Source organism: Elaeis guineensis, chromosome 4 (assembly GCF_000442705.2).
Source record: "Elaeis guineensis isolate ETL-2024a chromosome 4, EG11, whole genome shotgun sequence".
Taxonomy (NCBI): domain Eukaryota; kingdom Viridiplantae; phylum Streptophyta; class Magnoliopsida; order Arecales; family Arecaceae; genus Elaeis; species Elaeis guineensis.
Window position 1 is genome coordinate 38,932,649 of NC_025996.2, and position 17,787 is coordinate 38,950,435.

General features: G+C 36.5%; 1 protein-coding gene across 1 annotated transcript; it reads right to left on the bottom strand.

Moving 5' to 3' along the window:
• Nucleotides 1-8,032: 8,032 nt before the first annotated feature.
• Nucleotides 8,033-11,458, bottom strand: LOC105042912 (silicon efflux transporter LSI2). Its single transcript, XM_029264343.2, has 4 exons — nucleotides 11,265-11,458; nucleotides 9,394-10,559; nucleotides 8,680-8,869; nucleotides 8,033-8,524 (listed from the first exon to the last, which is right to left on the bottom strand). The coding sequence occupies exons 2-4, from the start codon at nucleotides 10,483-10,485 to the stop codon at nucleotides 8,259-8,261; spliced, it is 1,548 nt and encodes a 515-aa protein (XP_029120176.1). The 5' UTR covers nucleotides 10,486-10,559; nucleotides 11,265-11,458; the 3' UTR covers nucleotides 8,033-8,258.
• Between the last annotated feature and the right edge of the window lie 6,329 nt (nucleotides 11,459-17,787).

Here is a 17,787-nt window from a genome sequence, read left to right on the forward strand (position 1 = left end):
TTATATTTGAGCAAGTTTTTTTTGAAAAAAAATAAAAAATTTATTTTTTATCCAAAATTTATTTTAGCGATGAAATATTAATTTCATCGCAAAAAAATTTGTGAACCCAAAAAAGTAAAATTTTTATTATTCATTGCGACGAAATTTTTTATTTCGTTGCTATTTTTGCGACGAAAAAATAGTTTCGTCGCTAAAAAATTTAACTTTTTGCGACGAAATTTTTATTTCATCGCAATTATGACGACGAATTTTTTTATTTCGTCGCCCTTCTAGCGACGAATTTTTTATTTCATCGCCATTATAGCGACGAAATTTTTTTTTCGTCGCAATTATAGCAACGAACATTTTTTTCGTCGCAATTATTGCGACAAAATTATTTCGTTGCTATTTTTGCGATGAAAAAATAGTTTCGTCGCTAAAAATTTTATTTTTTTGCGACAAAATTTTTATTTCATCACAATTATGGCGACGTATTTTTTTATTTCGTCGTAATTATGGCGACGAATTTTTTTATTTCGTCGCCCTTCTAGCGACGAAATTTTTATTTCGGCGTCATTATAGCGACGAAAATTTTTTTTCGTCGCAATTATAGCAACGAACATTTTTTTCATCGCAATTATTGCGACAAAATTTTTGTGACAAATTTTTTTGCGACGAAATCTGTCGCTAAGTTTTACGACGAATTTCGTTTTCGTCGCCAAAAATAAGAGAATATTTTTTTTTTAATCACAATATTTAGCGATGAAATTATTTTTCGTTGTAATTTTAGTGATGAAAATTTAAGCTCTTGCGACAAAATATTTTCGTCGCTAATACAGCACATAACTTCGTCGTCTAGGTTTACTATTTTTTGCGACGAAATAAAATATTTTCGTCGCTAAGGTCTTTTGCTACGAGGCTTTCTCTACAAATTTTTAGCGACGATATATTTCGTCGCAAATACTTTTAGCGACGAAAATATGATTTTTAGCGACGAAAAAATTTCGTCGCAAAAAATCAAATTTCTTGTAGTGTCAGACACTCTCAAGTGGCCCTCGACCTTGTTGCTGACAAAAATCGACCAGCGAGATAGAGGAAAGCTGGAAGCCCAGGCATCTTGGATAATCTCTACTGAGCGACCATCACCTATTAAGTATCTGATCTAATCCATCACATCAGGCCTCCGAGCATAAATCTCCCTCCAAATTAAGGAGCAACCCTAGGCAGGTTGGATGGGAGTCCCCTGGGTCTATTCATCATAGTGGGCTCTCATCACGCTACTTCACAAACAGTCCAACTGGAACAAGAATCTAGCTATATGCCTGACAATCAAAATCTCTCTCCTCGTCAACAAGTGATGGATCCCCAAGCCACCGTCCCGCAAATGCTGACACACAACCTCCTAGGAGAGCAAATAGAGTCAATGACGATCACGCCCAGATCCCCAGAGAAAGTTGTGAAACTGCTGATCCATCTATCTGATATAAGCAATCATAACAATCGTATTGGTCAGGAGGTAAATCAAAATTGAGCTTAGCATCGATCTTACTAGAGTCATCCTCCCCATAAAAGAGAGGATGCTGACCTACCAGCCCTAGAGGTGCTCTTGGATCCACTGCTCCAAGGGCCTATACTTAGTCCACTGCAGTCGACGGCCAGTGATCAAAATATTGAGATAGGTCAACGTCCCAAACTGCTCTCAAATTCCTAGGAGTTTTCTAATCGTCGATCTGACCTGGGGCTTCGTACTTGGGCTGAAAAAGGCTGCAGACTTCTGAATATTGACCAACTGCCCAGACGTCTGGCAGTAGGCCCTGACAATAGCAGCAAAGGACTCTGTATTTTGGGCTGAAGTACGTCCGATGAGGAGGTAATCGTCTACAAAGAGAAGATACGAGAGCGGCTGGGCATCAGGGGCTAGCCAATATGGCTACAGGGTCTGACCCTGAACCATAGATCTCAACATCCTGGATAAAGCATCAGCATATAAAATGAACAAGTAGGACGAGAGAGGATAACCTTGCTGAAGGCCCACAGAAGAAAGAAAGAACTCCATCGAGGTGATGTTGACGAGGATGGTGAAGCTCGGGCTCGACGTAGTCCATGATCCAAGCAATCCAACCCTCCTCGAACCCCAGCTCTCGAAATGTCCGTCGGAGGAAAACCCAACTCATCTGATCATATGCCCGCTCCATATCAAGCTTGATTATTACGAGGCTACGATGATCAGAAGCTCTCTGGAGATTGTTCATAAACTCCTGCACAAGTAAAATATTGTTGGTAATAGACCAACCATTAACAAAAGCATCCTGTTCCGGACAGATCAAACGAGGCATCAGCGGCTTTAGCCGCTCAACCAAAATCCTGGCACACAGTGCAAAGGCTGACGGGCCTGAAGTGCTTAAAAATCGAAGTGTCAGGCCAGAAGGGATATGTTGCTTAAGCCTCAGAAGGGATTGTTATTTTTGAAGATGGCCCCACACAATCTCTGAAATAGCCATTTATTTTTACTATTGACCAATTGCACCGGTCATATCAATATTGTTGGTGATGATGAATGGTGCAGCTATATTATCGATCATGAAATTAACTAGGAATATAGAAGGAAATTGAGCAAGTTGAAGGTAATAACAAAATCTAGGAGAAGAAGGAAAGGTAGGATTACCTTAAAACCAAAAAAAAAAAAAAATTAAGTGATACAAAACCCTACTAAGATTCTGGTTTTAAAGGATGCTTTTGGTACCAAAATTGTTGGATTCATGATAACATTCTATATTGGACAGCTAATTACAGACATTAAGTGGCTATTATTATGATAAATTTTGAAACAACTTCTGAGGTGATCATGAAGAAAGATTAATAAGACTTTTAGGGAATATGATATCAATTAAATTAATCATATAGCATTCAAGTAGTTATGATTAAGATAAATCTCAAATGCTTCTATGATAATTATAGAGACAAATTATGTACCAAGATCTTTTTAGAATTTAATAATAATTTTAATCTTCGAAAAAGGATATATTTTAATTCTAAATTTTAATATACAACTAGCAAGTGATGGTTAAAAAAAAATTACAACAGAATTGGGAATTGGCACAACCATATCCCCCATTGGTACATCTTGTGAACTATTGATGCTTGACATAAGGAAACTAGAAATATGTACGTGGGCATCTGAAGCAATTCCGAGAGCCGATTGTAAATCTGTGAAACTTGAGGCAATTTTAACCGTCAACCATAAGCATATGAATATCAAGTTAGTTCAAAGAACCGAATGCAATTGAACTAAGTAGAAGCGCAAATGTTGAGATAGTTTTGAAAAACCGACTACAATTTAAAGCATAACAAAGATGACATAACCAAGTAGAAAAGAATAAAGCCATGTTCCACATGAAGGACACCAATATCTCAACACAACAACCCTATATCTGCATTGAGTTTTCTATACAAGCAACCAGAAACTATTTGTATCTTAATTAGCTATATTGTATTTTCCATCGAAGCATCTGGGATCTCATTGTATCTTAGTTTTGTGGAATGATGAAGTATTCCATCCTAGAGAACTTTGTCTATGCTTAAATTATTTTTTACAGGTTTTCGGACTATGAGTTTACGGATTTGCTGATACCGGTTTTTTGACAAGCTTTCGGACTATGAATTTTAGGTGTTCAACATTTATAGGCATTCATACTAATAAAGAGGAAATTCAAACTCTTTATTGCTTTTATTCTTTGTGTAATTAGTTTTCTAATATAAATTGTGAAAATCCTATTACGTACCAAGGTAAGACAAAACCTAGTTTCTTAATTGAACCCAAACTCCTTGATTGATGCATCTTGATCCGGGATGCTGTAACCCGATCAACGTAATTTAGTTTCTCAAGAAATTGCAGATATTTCTTTCTTGAAAAAAAGAAAAAATGTCGACGTACCCATTTCGTGAAAGAAGAATATATCTATAATGAGAATCATGGATGGTTGTATCAAGAGAGGGAACTCAGATATCGCCTCTCAAAGGAACACTGGAAAGAGTTTATAGTGATGAAGATAAAGCTTACTTTGCTTTCTCCATGTTTTCTTCTGATGACATAGCATATTACCTTTCCATTGGTGGGCAAGTGACAACCTTTCATCACTTACATCTTTCCACCTGAGCTTGTTGGTCATGTGCAGTAGTACTCCACACATACCAGTATGATTAAGGCTATCTTAGATCAACAAGTACAATTGTACAATACAATCAGATACACTTCATGTAGAAACTGCTCTCTAATCAACTGATCTAAGCTCCCATATAACTGGACCTACGTCATATGTATGGAGATTTATTAAATCTGGGGAACGTCCTCTCCATTGACTGTTGGCCCCTTCACTTGGCATGCGCTCATTCAATAGCTTGTAAAGGTGGTTGATGGGCATGTGGCTCCATGAATTCCCGTTTAATGCTACTCCAAATATGTATCCAAGTATTAAAATTCTCATTGGTAGCAATGCATTATTAGGCTTAGGGAAACCTACAAAGTAGGCTCGAATAGCCTTGTATCATGAAAACAAACTTTTACCCAACAGCAGACCTAGAAAGTTGGCTCAAATGGTCTTTGGTCATTAATACAAAAGGAGAGACCCAAAACTTTTATCAGCTCAGGTAGGAGTTTTCCTTTTTAGGAAAAGCTCATCTGAAAAGTTTCATCAATCTAACTTTGTCGTTATAGAGCATTATTCATGAAAATGACAGGGCTCTACTCTTGAAAAACGAATATTACTTAGAGAGAGATAAAATAGTATGTTGGTGTTTGAGAATATCGTCATCTGAATTGCAACTTTATCTCACCATATATGCGTATATGTACACAAATATACATATATATATATATATATATATATATATATATATATGCATCTTGAACGGTCATTATTATTTCATTAATTAAGTTGTATTTGGTGCATCGTCAGACAATCTTAAAAGATAATGTGGATTATCTTTAGGATAGATTGCCATCATTAAATTACCAGTAACGTTGATTACTGTATTTAGTACACAGGTAATGTTGCAGTAAAATTAATGAAAATCTTGATTGACATATTTGGTATGACATTCAGATTACCGGTAATGTGAAATTAAATTTTCAAAATACCTCTAATAATTTTACTTTGGTGCTCTTCTTTTTTCCTAATGAGAAGTAATGAGAGTGATGTGGGTGTGGTGGTAGCTTGGAGAAGTGACGGATTGAGGAGTGTGGAGAACCGTGGGCACTAAGAGGGTGTGGGAAAGCGCGGGCGTATGTAAAGCTATGGGGATGATGGGGACAGACGTGATAGAGCTACGAGGGAGTGGTGGGGGACAAAGGTGGAGGAGCCATGGGCAACCAAAGAGAGATGGAGAGTTGCAGGCCAGGGGCGCATGCGAAGGGGGGTGAGGGAGTGGGGGATGGGGAGGGTTGGGTAATGAATTTTATGTAATTTTTTTTAGAGATAATTTTGTCCAAAATTTTTATTGCAATATTATCAAAGAAGTGATAATTTGGATAGCCATTTTTCTCCAAGATAATCCAAATTATCTTCCATGAGATAATATGAATCGTCAAGATAATCTGAATTACCATCCAAAATCTATACTAAATATAATTTAAATTATCATATTAAATTATCAGCAATCTGGATAGATTGTTAGCTACCAAATGCAACTTAAAAGATTAAGAAATGGTACTGTAAAGGAAAACAAAATATAGAATGGGATAAGCTCTTAGCTGGGCTGCAAGTATTCAAAAGCAACACTCAACAATAAGGCATGCATCCAGAGAACACATGACCCTTCCCAAGCATCAAAAATAACAAGCGTCACCAGCTACCAAATTGACTTCACTGTGGACATAGCTAAAGGAAATGCCCACCACCCACTATCATTGCTAGCTGGCACACCCAGGTTCATGAAGAGGAAATGGCAATAGTTTGATTACTCCTCATTTTGGTCTGACGTTGCTCATGAGTGGGCAAAAATAAGCAAGGAAGGAAGATGAACACTCTACGGAAGTTTGGAACACGCTGTGTTACAATGCAAGCAAATCGACTGATCATATAATGATCTGACGGTACTTACAAAGTATCATGATATTGTGCATGTTTTGAGACGATCATCAAAAGATAGATGATTATATGATGTTTATCTAAATTATTTAAATATTTTTAAAATTTATTTATTTTTATTTTTTAATATTTTAACATGTATGTATAAGCATACGGCCAACTGTCACATCTCCGAAATATGCACAGTTTAAATAGCATAGAAGATCCGTTTCCTTCTCAAGAGCAGTGGATGCGTTTATCTCAAGAGAAAAACAGCAGGTCATTCAATTCCAAGGCTCGAAGCTACTGCAAGACCGTTCGGATGATCGTTTTACTGACGGAGGACTGGACAAAGAATGCCAAAGGAGATGACCTACGTTTGTTCCTTGCGCCGCTTCACCCCGGCCAGCTCCTACCTTAGGAGAGTGGGAAACGTTACCTACTGGAAAATAGCTAGCAACGCTCACTCATATCTGGCATAAAAAATAGAGGCCACCGCCGGTTTTGTCAACTTGTACACGTCCTCTTCTTTTCACCATTGTAATTATTTTCTATTTTGATTAATACGAGACAACGAGGATTATATGTTAGACTAGAATAGCAGGGCGCTGTTGGGATTCCGGTCAATCAATATTGATTACATGTTTAAGATTCAATTGAGGACCTAATAAGAAAAGGCTAGCCAAAGAAGACTACCTTGATTCTTTGGCTCTACACAGGAGCATATGATTTCAAAATTCAGCTTATAGAGGACTGTTCCAGGCTGATTTCGAGTGGATACTTATAGAGGTTAGATATTTGTGTGGCTAAGAGAGAATCTATTCTCTTTCAGATCTATATTCGAAGAAAAGAATTGCGAAACAGGTATGTAATTTGATCACAATCTGAATTCAGCACATATCAATTTCAGCATATAAGATAGATTCATATCGTTTTATATTTTCATGCATGCATAATTCAGATTAAAACTGTTTTAATCTTATTCTCCACTGTGGTGTTTAGAAAATAAAGTTTTGAAATATATATATATATGTACCAAATTTGATTCCAACAATTGTAAATAATCAATAAAGGATTAAATGCATGCACACATGGGTCATCGTATACTCTCCATTTAAGCTCGGCATTTTCATCAGCCTAACAGTTTAGATTCAGTCAAACACCTTATAATCAACTCATAAGTCAACCTTAGAAGGAACATGATTTAGTGTTTTTTGGTATTTATGGACCATGGATCCAGTCTTCTGATGGTCTATATGAGTATATATATGTTTAGTTTTATGTTGTTGTGCATCAAAAAATTTTAGATATTTATATAGAGCGAAAGAACTCAAATAGTAACTTCTAGCTAGTTTTGTTTGATGAGATCTTAAATAGTTATAAATGATATATATTAAAACGGGTCTAGCGTATAGCCCATGTGGACCAGAGGATAATATAATATAGGCCGATTTGGGATTGATTATAGATTGATTATAGTATTTTTTATTCTTGATTGGATTTGTAATAAGCCTATTTTTGATCGACTATGGACTGATTGTAGTATTTTTCATTGAACTGGATTGAATTTTCAATTGAGATTTATTTTTTCCTATGGGATTTGGGCCAGTTTGCTTCAAAACCACTTCTAGATATTTATGAATATAGATCTACTTTAATCTGTACTCTTATGATTTTGCTAGTTGAACCGGTCTAATCCACAAATTTCATAGGATTTTCAGCCCAATCATCTACGGTTTTTTTTTTTTTTTCCTTGTGACTTAATCTTCACACTTTCACATGTTAGATTGCTTAAAAATTTGATGGACATCTCAAGACTTTCCATTCTATATATAACAAGAGATACGGTATCCACACCTGTAGCCTCATGCGCGGCTTTTATTCTTTATTGGCTAATGAACTCGCAGGATTCACCAAAATCCCATTCTTTTTTAGAATAGCTTCGCGCAGGAAAAGGAAAGTATCTAAAGGCATAAGTGGTTTCACCCAAACAATTCAAACTAGATTCATTCACAAACAGCCCATATTTGTCCATATATCTCACAAAAACATCCATGATTACAACTAAAACAAGCACACTGCATTACAAGGCAAACACCATTCTTGCCCATAAGCTGGCCTAGGTATTTTCTAAGTATTTGACCTAGACAATTTTAGTTGATGGTGCTCCCACTATTATTTCGAGAAAAGAAAAGAAAAAAAAAAAAAACACGGCTAACCTCTGATGAGAGGCAGACCGATGGCCGTTACGATCAACGTAGATGGGACCCCAAAAACAATATGGCCCCAGAAGGTGAGAGTGTACCCATAATGCTGCGACCGCCGTGCTTGTTCACAAACAATCAAGTTGGCAGCTGAGCCAAGGAGGGATAGGTTGCCAGCCACCGTGCTCACCCATGCAAGTATGAGCCATGCCTTTGTCTCATCCGCCGGAGATAGTGCTGCTGCTGATCTCGCCACCTGACCTCCAAGCAGGAGCACTGTACCAAAATTTGCTCAGTTGATTAGATCATGTCAATTAGAGTTTTCTTATTCCGACTTTTAAAGTCTTTGCTCAGTGCGACGCATCTAATCTTCGACTATATTATGTAACAACAAACAATTGGAGGAAGAAGAGAAATGAAAGTTAGCCTACCAGTTGGTACGTTTGATGCAACATTTGAGAGCAGCAGTATCACTAGGGAGAGCACTGCCACTCCACTGGCATGGTTGATACGTGCATAAGGCTCCAAGGCGTTCCACAAAGCACCTGGTAACCCGGTTCTGTTGAATCCATCCACAGTGATGAACATTCCACAGAAGAATATCAGTAGGGAGTATGAAACCTGAGACATTATTCAGAAAAAGGGCACTCATCAGCTTTACTATAGAAGCAAGGCAATCATGTAGATTTATCATTTCACATGGCTTTAAAGTTATCAGACGTCGGGAATCCGAAGCCATCATTAACAAGATGAAATCAAGTTTGTCAAACTTCATCATAAGATACCTTAAACTATTTTGCGAATAAGAAAGCATTTATAATCAACTACTCTATTATTTCCTCTTTTCTTTTTTTGCATTACGATTTCAAAGTAATTAGCTAGGCTATGTGAAAGGGATATACATAAATGTAGAATACAACCTAAGTAGCTTTCACACAGCTTAAATTTCAGTGACCAGCTTAATCAAAACTACTGATTTTCAAGCCAATAACTCACATAAAATAGAATCAGAAAGATCCATATACACGTCCTATTTCTTTTCTTTTCTTTTTTTTTTTTTTTTGAGGCAATGTCCTATTTCTATTTTGTCTTTCAAATACATGCAAAAGAAAACCTAACAAAATTATGAGCATGGTGTTGGTTACCTTCTCAAGGCAGGGTCCTGCATCTTTGAAATCAATAACTACAAGCACAAGGGCAGCAGTGATAGCAGTCCATGACATATTTAGTCCCATAAGCAAAGCGATCAGCATCCCAACAGTCACAAGATAAACACAGGTCTTCAGGATTAAGGTCTTCTTGGCTAAAAGTTTCTTCACATCAGAGACTTGCAAAGAAGGCTTTGTAAAGCCACCAGTCCATGAACTACTCTTCTCGGCATCATTCCCATGAACCACCTCGGGGGTCATATGCGACATTCTCGCAGGAGAGAATTTATGGGAGCTAATCTCATCCTCCATGGCTGGCTCCTCCATCACCCCTTCCTCAGCCTTCTTACCGGGCGTTGCGTTCCTCTCTGGGGTATGAGACATTCTTGCAGGAGAGAATTTATGGGAGAGGACTTCTTCCTGAACGACCCCCTCCTCCATCACCTCCTCTTCAGTCTTGGTAATTGTTAGTTCTTTCCAATACATGCATAGAATGAGAACTATGTTGACAACCACCCCAATTAGCATCGCAGGGAGGATTCCCATGAAGAATTTTCCAAAAGGAATTTTACCCTGAACAGCTATAACCAAGTTCTGTGGGTTACCAATGGGAGTTGCAGAGGACCCAACATTGGCACTGGATGCTAATGCTAGAAGGAATGGTTTGGGTGGCAGGTTATGCTGCCTTGCGAGCTTGAGAACAAACTCTGTAAGCACAATGCAGGAGGTGTCATTGGTGAATACTGCACTGGACAAGGCCGAAATAAGGCAGATTCGGCATAGCAAGTCCTTGCCACCTTTGCACTTCCATGAAAGCAGGCGACCCAAGTATTTGAACATGTGGGCTCTTTCGAGATAGATGCTGACCACCATGGTCCCAAAGAGGAGGCCGAGGATAGGCATGTCGATGGCACCGTAGGCTTGGTCGGGGGTGACGACTCGGAAGACGACCATTAGCAAGCCACCAAGTAGAGATCCAGCAGTTCTTCCTATAGGGAGGAAGGGAACTGCAGGGAAAACAGCTAGCACCCAAAATATTCCGAAGGCAATTGAGCCCAGAACTACCGAAACTGTTGATGCGAGGGCCATTTTCTTGGACTAAGTTAACCAGAATTCCCAAGAAAATTGCAAGACTCCTTCAACGCTTTTGATGAACACCCCCTCTATTATAGCAAAAGAAACATATGAAAGTTTGTATTAGAGACCTATAAGAAACCATGCACCTAGTAAGGTAAATGGTGCTGCCAAGTACATAATCTCTCTCTCCCTCTCCTTCTTAATATGGTTTCATGTCAGACATGCTATACACACACACACACACACACATATATATACATACATATATACATGTATATATGTACATACATATATACATGTATATATGTACATACATATATACATGTATATATGTACATACATATATACATGTATATATGTACATACATACATGTGTGTGTATATATATATATTCTTATTCTTTTGGTGGTAGGTTGGGAATTTAGAGACTGGTTCTTGGGATTTCATTTTGATCAGTGAACAAAGAGAGTCACTGCTCAACAACCAGGTCCAGTCCCGACTGTCCCTTTCAAAAAATTTTGGCATAGACCTCCTTGCCTGGTGGCCAGGTGCTTCTGTATTCTGTTTTACCTTCTCATCTCTTTCAATATCTTGTTATTATGCTATGAAATATAGCATTTTAGTTGCAACGATCTACCAGATATTTGTACATGAAATTTGAAGAGCTTATGAAAAACAAAGGAATCCTTAATATAAATTAGCATGCCAATATCATAATAAAGTGAAAAGAAATGTATTGCAGTTTATCACATGAATATGAAAAGGACATCGGTGCAACAAAAATTACAAACCTTGTTTGCCTTAACGTGTACTTCCAAGAAGATGTTAAGCAGAACAATGCTTTCACATAGTACCTGCAACTTTAGGAGCAATAACGAAGCAAAAAACTAAGCCTAAACTGTTGGTGTCTCCAACAAATTAGGAGACACCTGAAAGAAAGAAGAAAATCAAACCTGCCTTGCACTTTGAAACTAGGCAAGGCAAAGCCCGGGAACTTTGACATGATCTCATGGCCAGGGAATCCATTATATAGACCGGCCCAAGACCCCAACTTGGTTCAGGGCTTCATTTTTTTTAAGCAGAGAGTTGGAGCTCCACCCTATAAAATTGATTTTGTAGTGGATTAAGTTTTTATTGTACTTGCATTATTTTAATGTTAGGATTAGGTAGATGATGTTTCGATCTAACTACAATAAAGACAAAAAGATGGATTCAGATAGGAGTATGTCCTTGTAGACATCGGCCATATTTCAAAATCCTTATAATTGCCGTGGCCTCCTAGCTATTTCCATGGTCATCAGTGTTTTTTTGTTCAAAGAGTTATCATGTGCTTCATCAAAATGTATAGTGGCTGTTAAAATATTTGCAGAAACAAAGAAAAATAAGAGAGGAAGAGAGAGATAGAGGGAGAAAATATTTTATATTTCTGTTCTATCATACTCGGTACATCTTAGAGGGTTACTTATATACATTAGTATATAGACTCTATATAAGAAAAATAATATACGTTGATATAAGATTATACTAAAGAAAAATATTATGAGCTAATATGAATTATCATGTGATAATTTAAAATCATGTGATCTCTAAAATCTTATAATCTCCTTAAAATTATGTGATCCCTAACATTATATGATCATCTAAAATCATGCTAACAATAGCCACTGATTGCCCGAAGAGACTGATCAAAAGATTTGGCTGTGGATCATAAGGTCATGTACTCATCATTGTTGACTCCGTCTTGACCGTACCTAGTTCTAGGCAACCAAAATAGGACATTTGTATATAGATCCGTCTAGTATTAAATTTAAACCATTAATTTCATCACCATTTGGTGTTACATAGTTTTTAACATGTCTATTTGGTTTATCTCCAATTCATATTATGTCTAGTGGCTTGAACTTTTAAAATATGTCTAAAACGGCAACAAGAACTTAATGGTAAACCAAGAGAATAATGGGCTACAATCAGCCTTAAGTAAATGCTATGGCTGCATTTAATAACATCATAGATCAAGATTAGTTCATAGATCAAGTATGAGATTAACACACTCAGCCGGTGCAATGCATGTGAAGGACTCAAAGGGAAGGAGCACTGGATGGATGTTTCAGTTGTTATGATAAAATGTAAGGGACTAGATATTTTGCCATCTGTTTTTTTTCCCCTTTATCCAAAATATTTGGCATCAAATTGCACAAGATTGATTCAAGTACAAGGAGAATTTGATGAACGGTTGCATTCCATCGCATGCAATGCATGAAACTGATGATTCTAAGAAGAGCATCAAATAGATAGTTCTTATGAAAAAATATATCTCTAAATTATTGAATTATATTAAATATAGAATATAAATATGAATTCAATAAAAAATTAAATAAATAAATCCAAATATAAAATATAATTATTGAATGAGTTGTTACTGCTCTTCTTTTATTATTAGAAATGTTGAAGCTCTCTATGTCAAGTTCATGTCAGCATTGGCCTTAGGTCATTTTTAATAACCTGCAACTTCCAAAGACATCATGGTTGCAATAATGCTATAATCCCTATTTGAAAACTGCTGATGGCTGTTATAAAGGTTAGAGCAGTTGTTGTTTTTCCAAATGTACCAAGACTTAGATTAGTTGGTACTGCAACTCAGATAATGTAGAAGGCTCGTAGAGATCACTTTAATAAGAGAAAATGATAAAGAAAAAGAAGTTAGAAGAAAAACTAGGAGAGAGATATTGAAGATTGTGAATTACAATTGTAAGGTCCAAAGAGACCATTTCGAACGGATTCAAGATCACCAGAATGCAATTTCTTTATCCAAAGTTAATGGATTCTTGAAGCTTGCTTGTTATATCTAGTCCAAGAAGAAAAGTTTCCGGATTCATCCTGCATCAAACTCTCCTTATAAAAAATAATTGGTCCTCAAGTTCACAGATATGAACTGTTGTTAATTATCTCTGTTGTGGCCAATCTCCAAATGTGTCCGATTCCACTGAAGAGCAACCTGCAAAAGATCGAAATTATGTCCGATGGAGTTCTTCTGATGCCTAATCAGCGGAGAGTGGTGAAAAGGATATTTAGTATAAAATTCGATAGAGTTTTAGTTCAGATGTATCTTATCTTTGCCGTTTCCTTACCTCTCCTTTATATCGGCAATTTGGATGTAACTATCTGTAACGATCTGACATGTGGGTTCCGCTTATCCCAGTATTATATGATCGTAGAGTGAACAGCTAATGCTCACTAATAATGTGGTAAGTAGCCGTTACGCATCCTTTGCGCTAGCAGGTTTTGATATACTGACTGTGTATCGATGATGTGGGCATACGGATTATATGTCGGTGCTTGAAATATATCGACCATCGATTGGTGACTTTGATATACCGACTGGCCATCGGTTATGAAGTCGATCGAGTCATTATAGTTGACTTGGATCCATCAGAAAAGTCGATTGGAAATTATCGACTGTCTGTCGGTACACCGACTAATAGTCGGATGTCCATGTCTTTGGCACAGATAGAAAGTCGGACGATGAGCCTTGTAGATATAATAGTTGAACTAGAACTTGTTCAGCGGTCTAGCTTTGACGATTCTCCATAGGGTACCGATACATATTCGAGTGGCCGATCGTGAATCGGAGAGAGCAGATCCGATTGCCCCAATAATTGCCCCCACTCCCAAGTCTAAGGTGGCTTGACACGTGACTTGACACATTGGACGAAGGGTGTCTCCACGTGTCATTTCAAGCCCTGATTTTATGATCGTTCGGCTACAGGCACTAATGATCCTCTCGAAAATCGAAAGATCTCCAGTCATTTTATCGTTTCGATGATCGTATGATCATCATTGGAATGTCAATTTAAGGAGACGGTTATTTAATATTGCAGTCGATGGGATGGCGGAATGATATGATTTGACTTGATTTCAGCCGGTCGGGAGCTATCACGTGTCCGACGGTTGTTGGCTCTTATCAATTCATGTGGATTGTGCCCACATGTCTCAATCTAGTGATAGGTGCATCGAAAGGTCGGAACAACGATCGGTTCAGACGTAGCCACATGTCAAGATCTAAGACAATCTCGATTCGAATGAGCCTATCTCGACCGTCGATGGATCCTATATATATAAGGTCATTTTCTTCCCTTATTTGGACCTTCTGTCGCAATTTTGAGAGCCCAAGCAATCTCTGTGGGTGTCAAGAGTATCATTGAGTTCCAGTGGAAGTCAAAAATTTTGGAGCCATCTTCTTCTTCCCCGTGTCTTAGTGGTCCCTCAGGCTTTTTTAGCTTTCAGGTTAAGTCTTCCTTCTTTCCTTTTCTATTGCTACTTGCTATTGATTCACTGACTTAGGCATCGAAGGGTTTTCGCTGGACATAATTTTGACGAGTGGACTTCTTTTGTGAATTGCTTTTCACCGAAGTCAGGCACAACCGGAGATTGGCCACAACAATGTCTATCATTTTTTCATGTTACAAGTTTAACCTCTTGCCCATCATGCATCAAAATAATAAGCCGACCATCATATTTTACTTCCTTGTCAAATAACCTTGGCATGCGTAAAACCATATGAACAATCAACAAGACTACATCACATATTATTTGATTTTTACATCTATTGTCAATGCAAAAAGAGATAAGACATTGATATGCTACATTAATCTTTTCGTGATTAATGTCCAGCCAAGTCAACTGATATGGAGATGTTTTTGACTCTGTCTTAAATTAAATTGAATTATTTTTATCACCTCCGCTGAGAGTACATTCATGGTACGTACTTCCACCATCAATAATCATCTCTTTTAATTTTTCACAAGTCACTGTTGCTCTAAAAGCTCAGTTGCACAAAATTATTAGTAGAATTTTGTAGTGGTCTATTCTTTTGTTTAGAAACATATGCAGTCTGAAGAACTTTTATGGAAGAAGAAGAAGAACAAGAAGGACCATGATCAACTGATTTTATGTGTCACCTTAGCTTCACATGGATTTGTTGAATTTGCAACTTCTGATAATAATCAACCATAGAAAGGAGAAGTTGAGAAGAAGGGATCAATTCTGCCGAAGAAGATTGATTCTCTAATAAAACCATGACTCTCTTGAAATCTTCTACTAAGGATTCAAACTTTGTGTGTATCATCTGGACCAAATATTTCACATCTAAGTCCATCTTTATTCAAGCTTGCAGGATCTTTGGCTCTGATACCAACTGATACAGCTCAGACAATGTAGAAGGCCCATAGAGATGAAAAAGAGAAAATTATAAAGAAAAAGAATTTAGAAGAAGCATTAACAGAGAGATTTAGAAGAAGAGAAGTTTTATGTAATCAATGATGATAATCAATAATCCATCATAATCCAATATTATATGTATATCAATATATTTCAATAATCTTGGTCCAAGATAATTTTCAATCTAGAACCTACATCTAATTAAAGGACTTCTAATATGACTAAAATTCTAAAATTCATAATAAATTCGTCACTAGATTATAGCTGAAGGGTTTTGGCTGCTTTGTGGTACATAAAAAATTAGAATTTCGCCGAGTCCACGAATAACACTCATAGATCTCGAAGAGTCCGAGATCACTGAAATCTGATTTCTCTGTGCATATTATGGTTTCTTGAAGCTTGCTAGTTTCTTCCAGTATGGGACAAACCATAATACTCGATTTTAAAGTGTCTCAATTCATACCACATCAGTTGGATACAAAATATTAATGTTACTGTGTAGTGTTTTCCACAAGAATGCAAAGCAATGTTTAACAGAAAAATATTGGTGTAATTTCTTTCTTAAAGAAAATGGTGGCATCCCTTTACCATGTCCATTTACTTGACGAAAACTTAAGAAAGCTTACAAGCCGACCTTTTAAAACTGATTCCCTCTCAAAAAAGTAGAAAATATGTTATGTATTCCACAAGCCTCACATGTAGAGAGAGTTAGGCCATGATGTAATCAAATGCATTTGACCCTAAATGCTTTATAGTGGAAATCAATAATGTATCTCTCAAAATAAAATCAGCACTATTGATTGTGATCTTTGATGTATAAAATATCTAAAGACTAAATTATTTCTTTTAGAAATCTATTGCCTATATATCAAGGGAACACAAAATGAATGATAGCAATATAATTAGTAAGCTAAAGGTATATTATATACCATATAATTTACAAATTCTAAATCATTTATTTTGATTTAAATACTTTAAAATGTATATAGATAAGATTTCAACTGATTTGAATGCATCTAGATTATATCAAACAAAGACATGAGATCATGTTGTTAAAATTATTTATTTTTTTATCTATTCGATGTCAGGATAAAAGATCTTGAAGCTGTGTGATTTTTTTTTTTTTAATTTCTAGGTCTTTTATGCACCATAAATCATGTTCAACATGTCAGTTATCATTTTGATAAGTTGATCATTGATTTATTTTAAGTTGATCATTGATTTATTTTAGGCCTCATTTGGGACCAAATATAATCAAATACATTGTAGCTTAACACTCTCTCTCTCTCTCTCTCTCTCTCTCTCTCTCTCTCTCTCTCTCTCTCTCTCTATATATATATATATATATATATATATATTTGAAAATCTGAGAGCTGCATACGTGCTTCTCTAGAATCGAAACTCCACACAAACATCCTATGCTCAGATGTCATTTTGCAAATAATTAATATTGCCATATTATTCTGCCACTTTTGCACGCATGCTCTTCATGAAATTTGTAATTACTTACAGTCTTGTCAAAAACATAAAAGACTATTAATTTAAGATTTTAGATTTCTGTTTTTTTGGATCAATGAAGAAAAGAAACTAAGGTGTAAGAAAGGAAATAGAACTTGAATATACTGACACGAGATACAATAAGATCAACAAGAAAACTATTAATCCAGAAATGCCTGACATTGATGCTTGTCCCTACACTTGCAAGCCAATTAATTAATCTACACCCTGTTTGGAAGTATGTGCAATCTTCCTCTTGTGAAAGTAAGCAATCATGTTCCAATCTCCCTGAGGTAAGAGCGGTCCACTTGCCTTTCTCTACTCTATAGCTTCAACTCAACACCGTATAAGAGCCTTCTTTAATCCACGTCCTCAGGTCCTATGCGAGAAGATAATTTTCTAATACCATGCATATATAACAATCCATGAAATCTGAGTTAGTTTCCTGGCTAATTGAGGTTAAAATGCCAAATAAATAAATATATATGCAAAACATTGAGAAGGCTATCCAAGCAAACTATTCTTGTAGCACTAGATATATATATATATATATAATATATAATATATATAGATTCGATATTTTGTAGGGTATATATATAT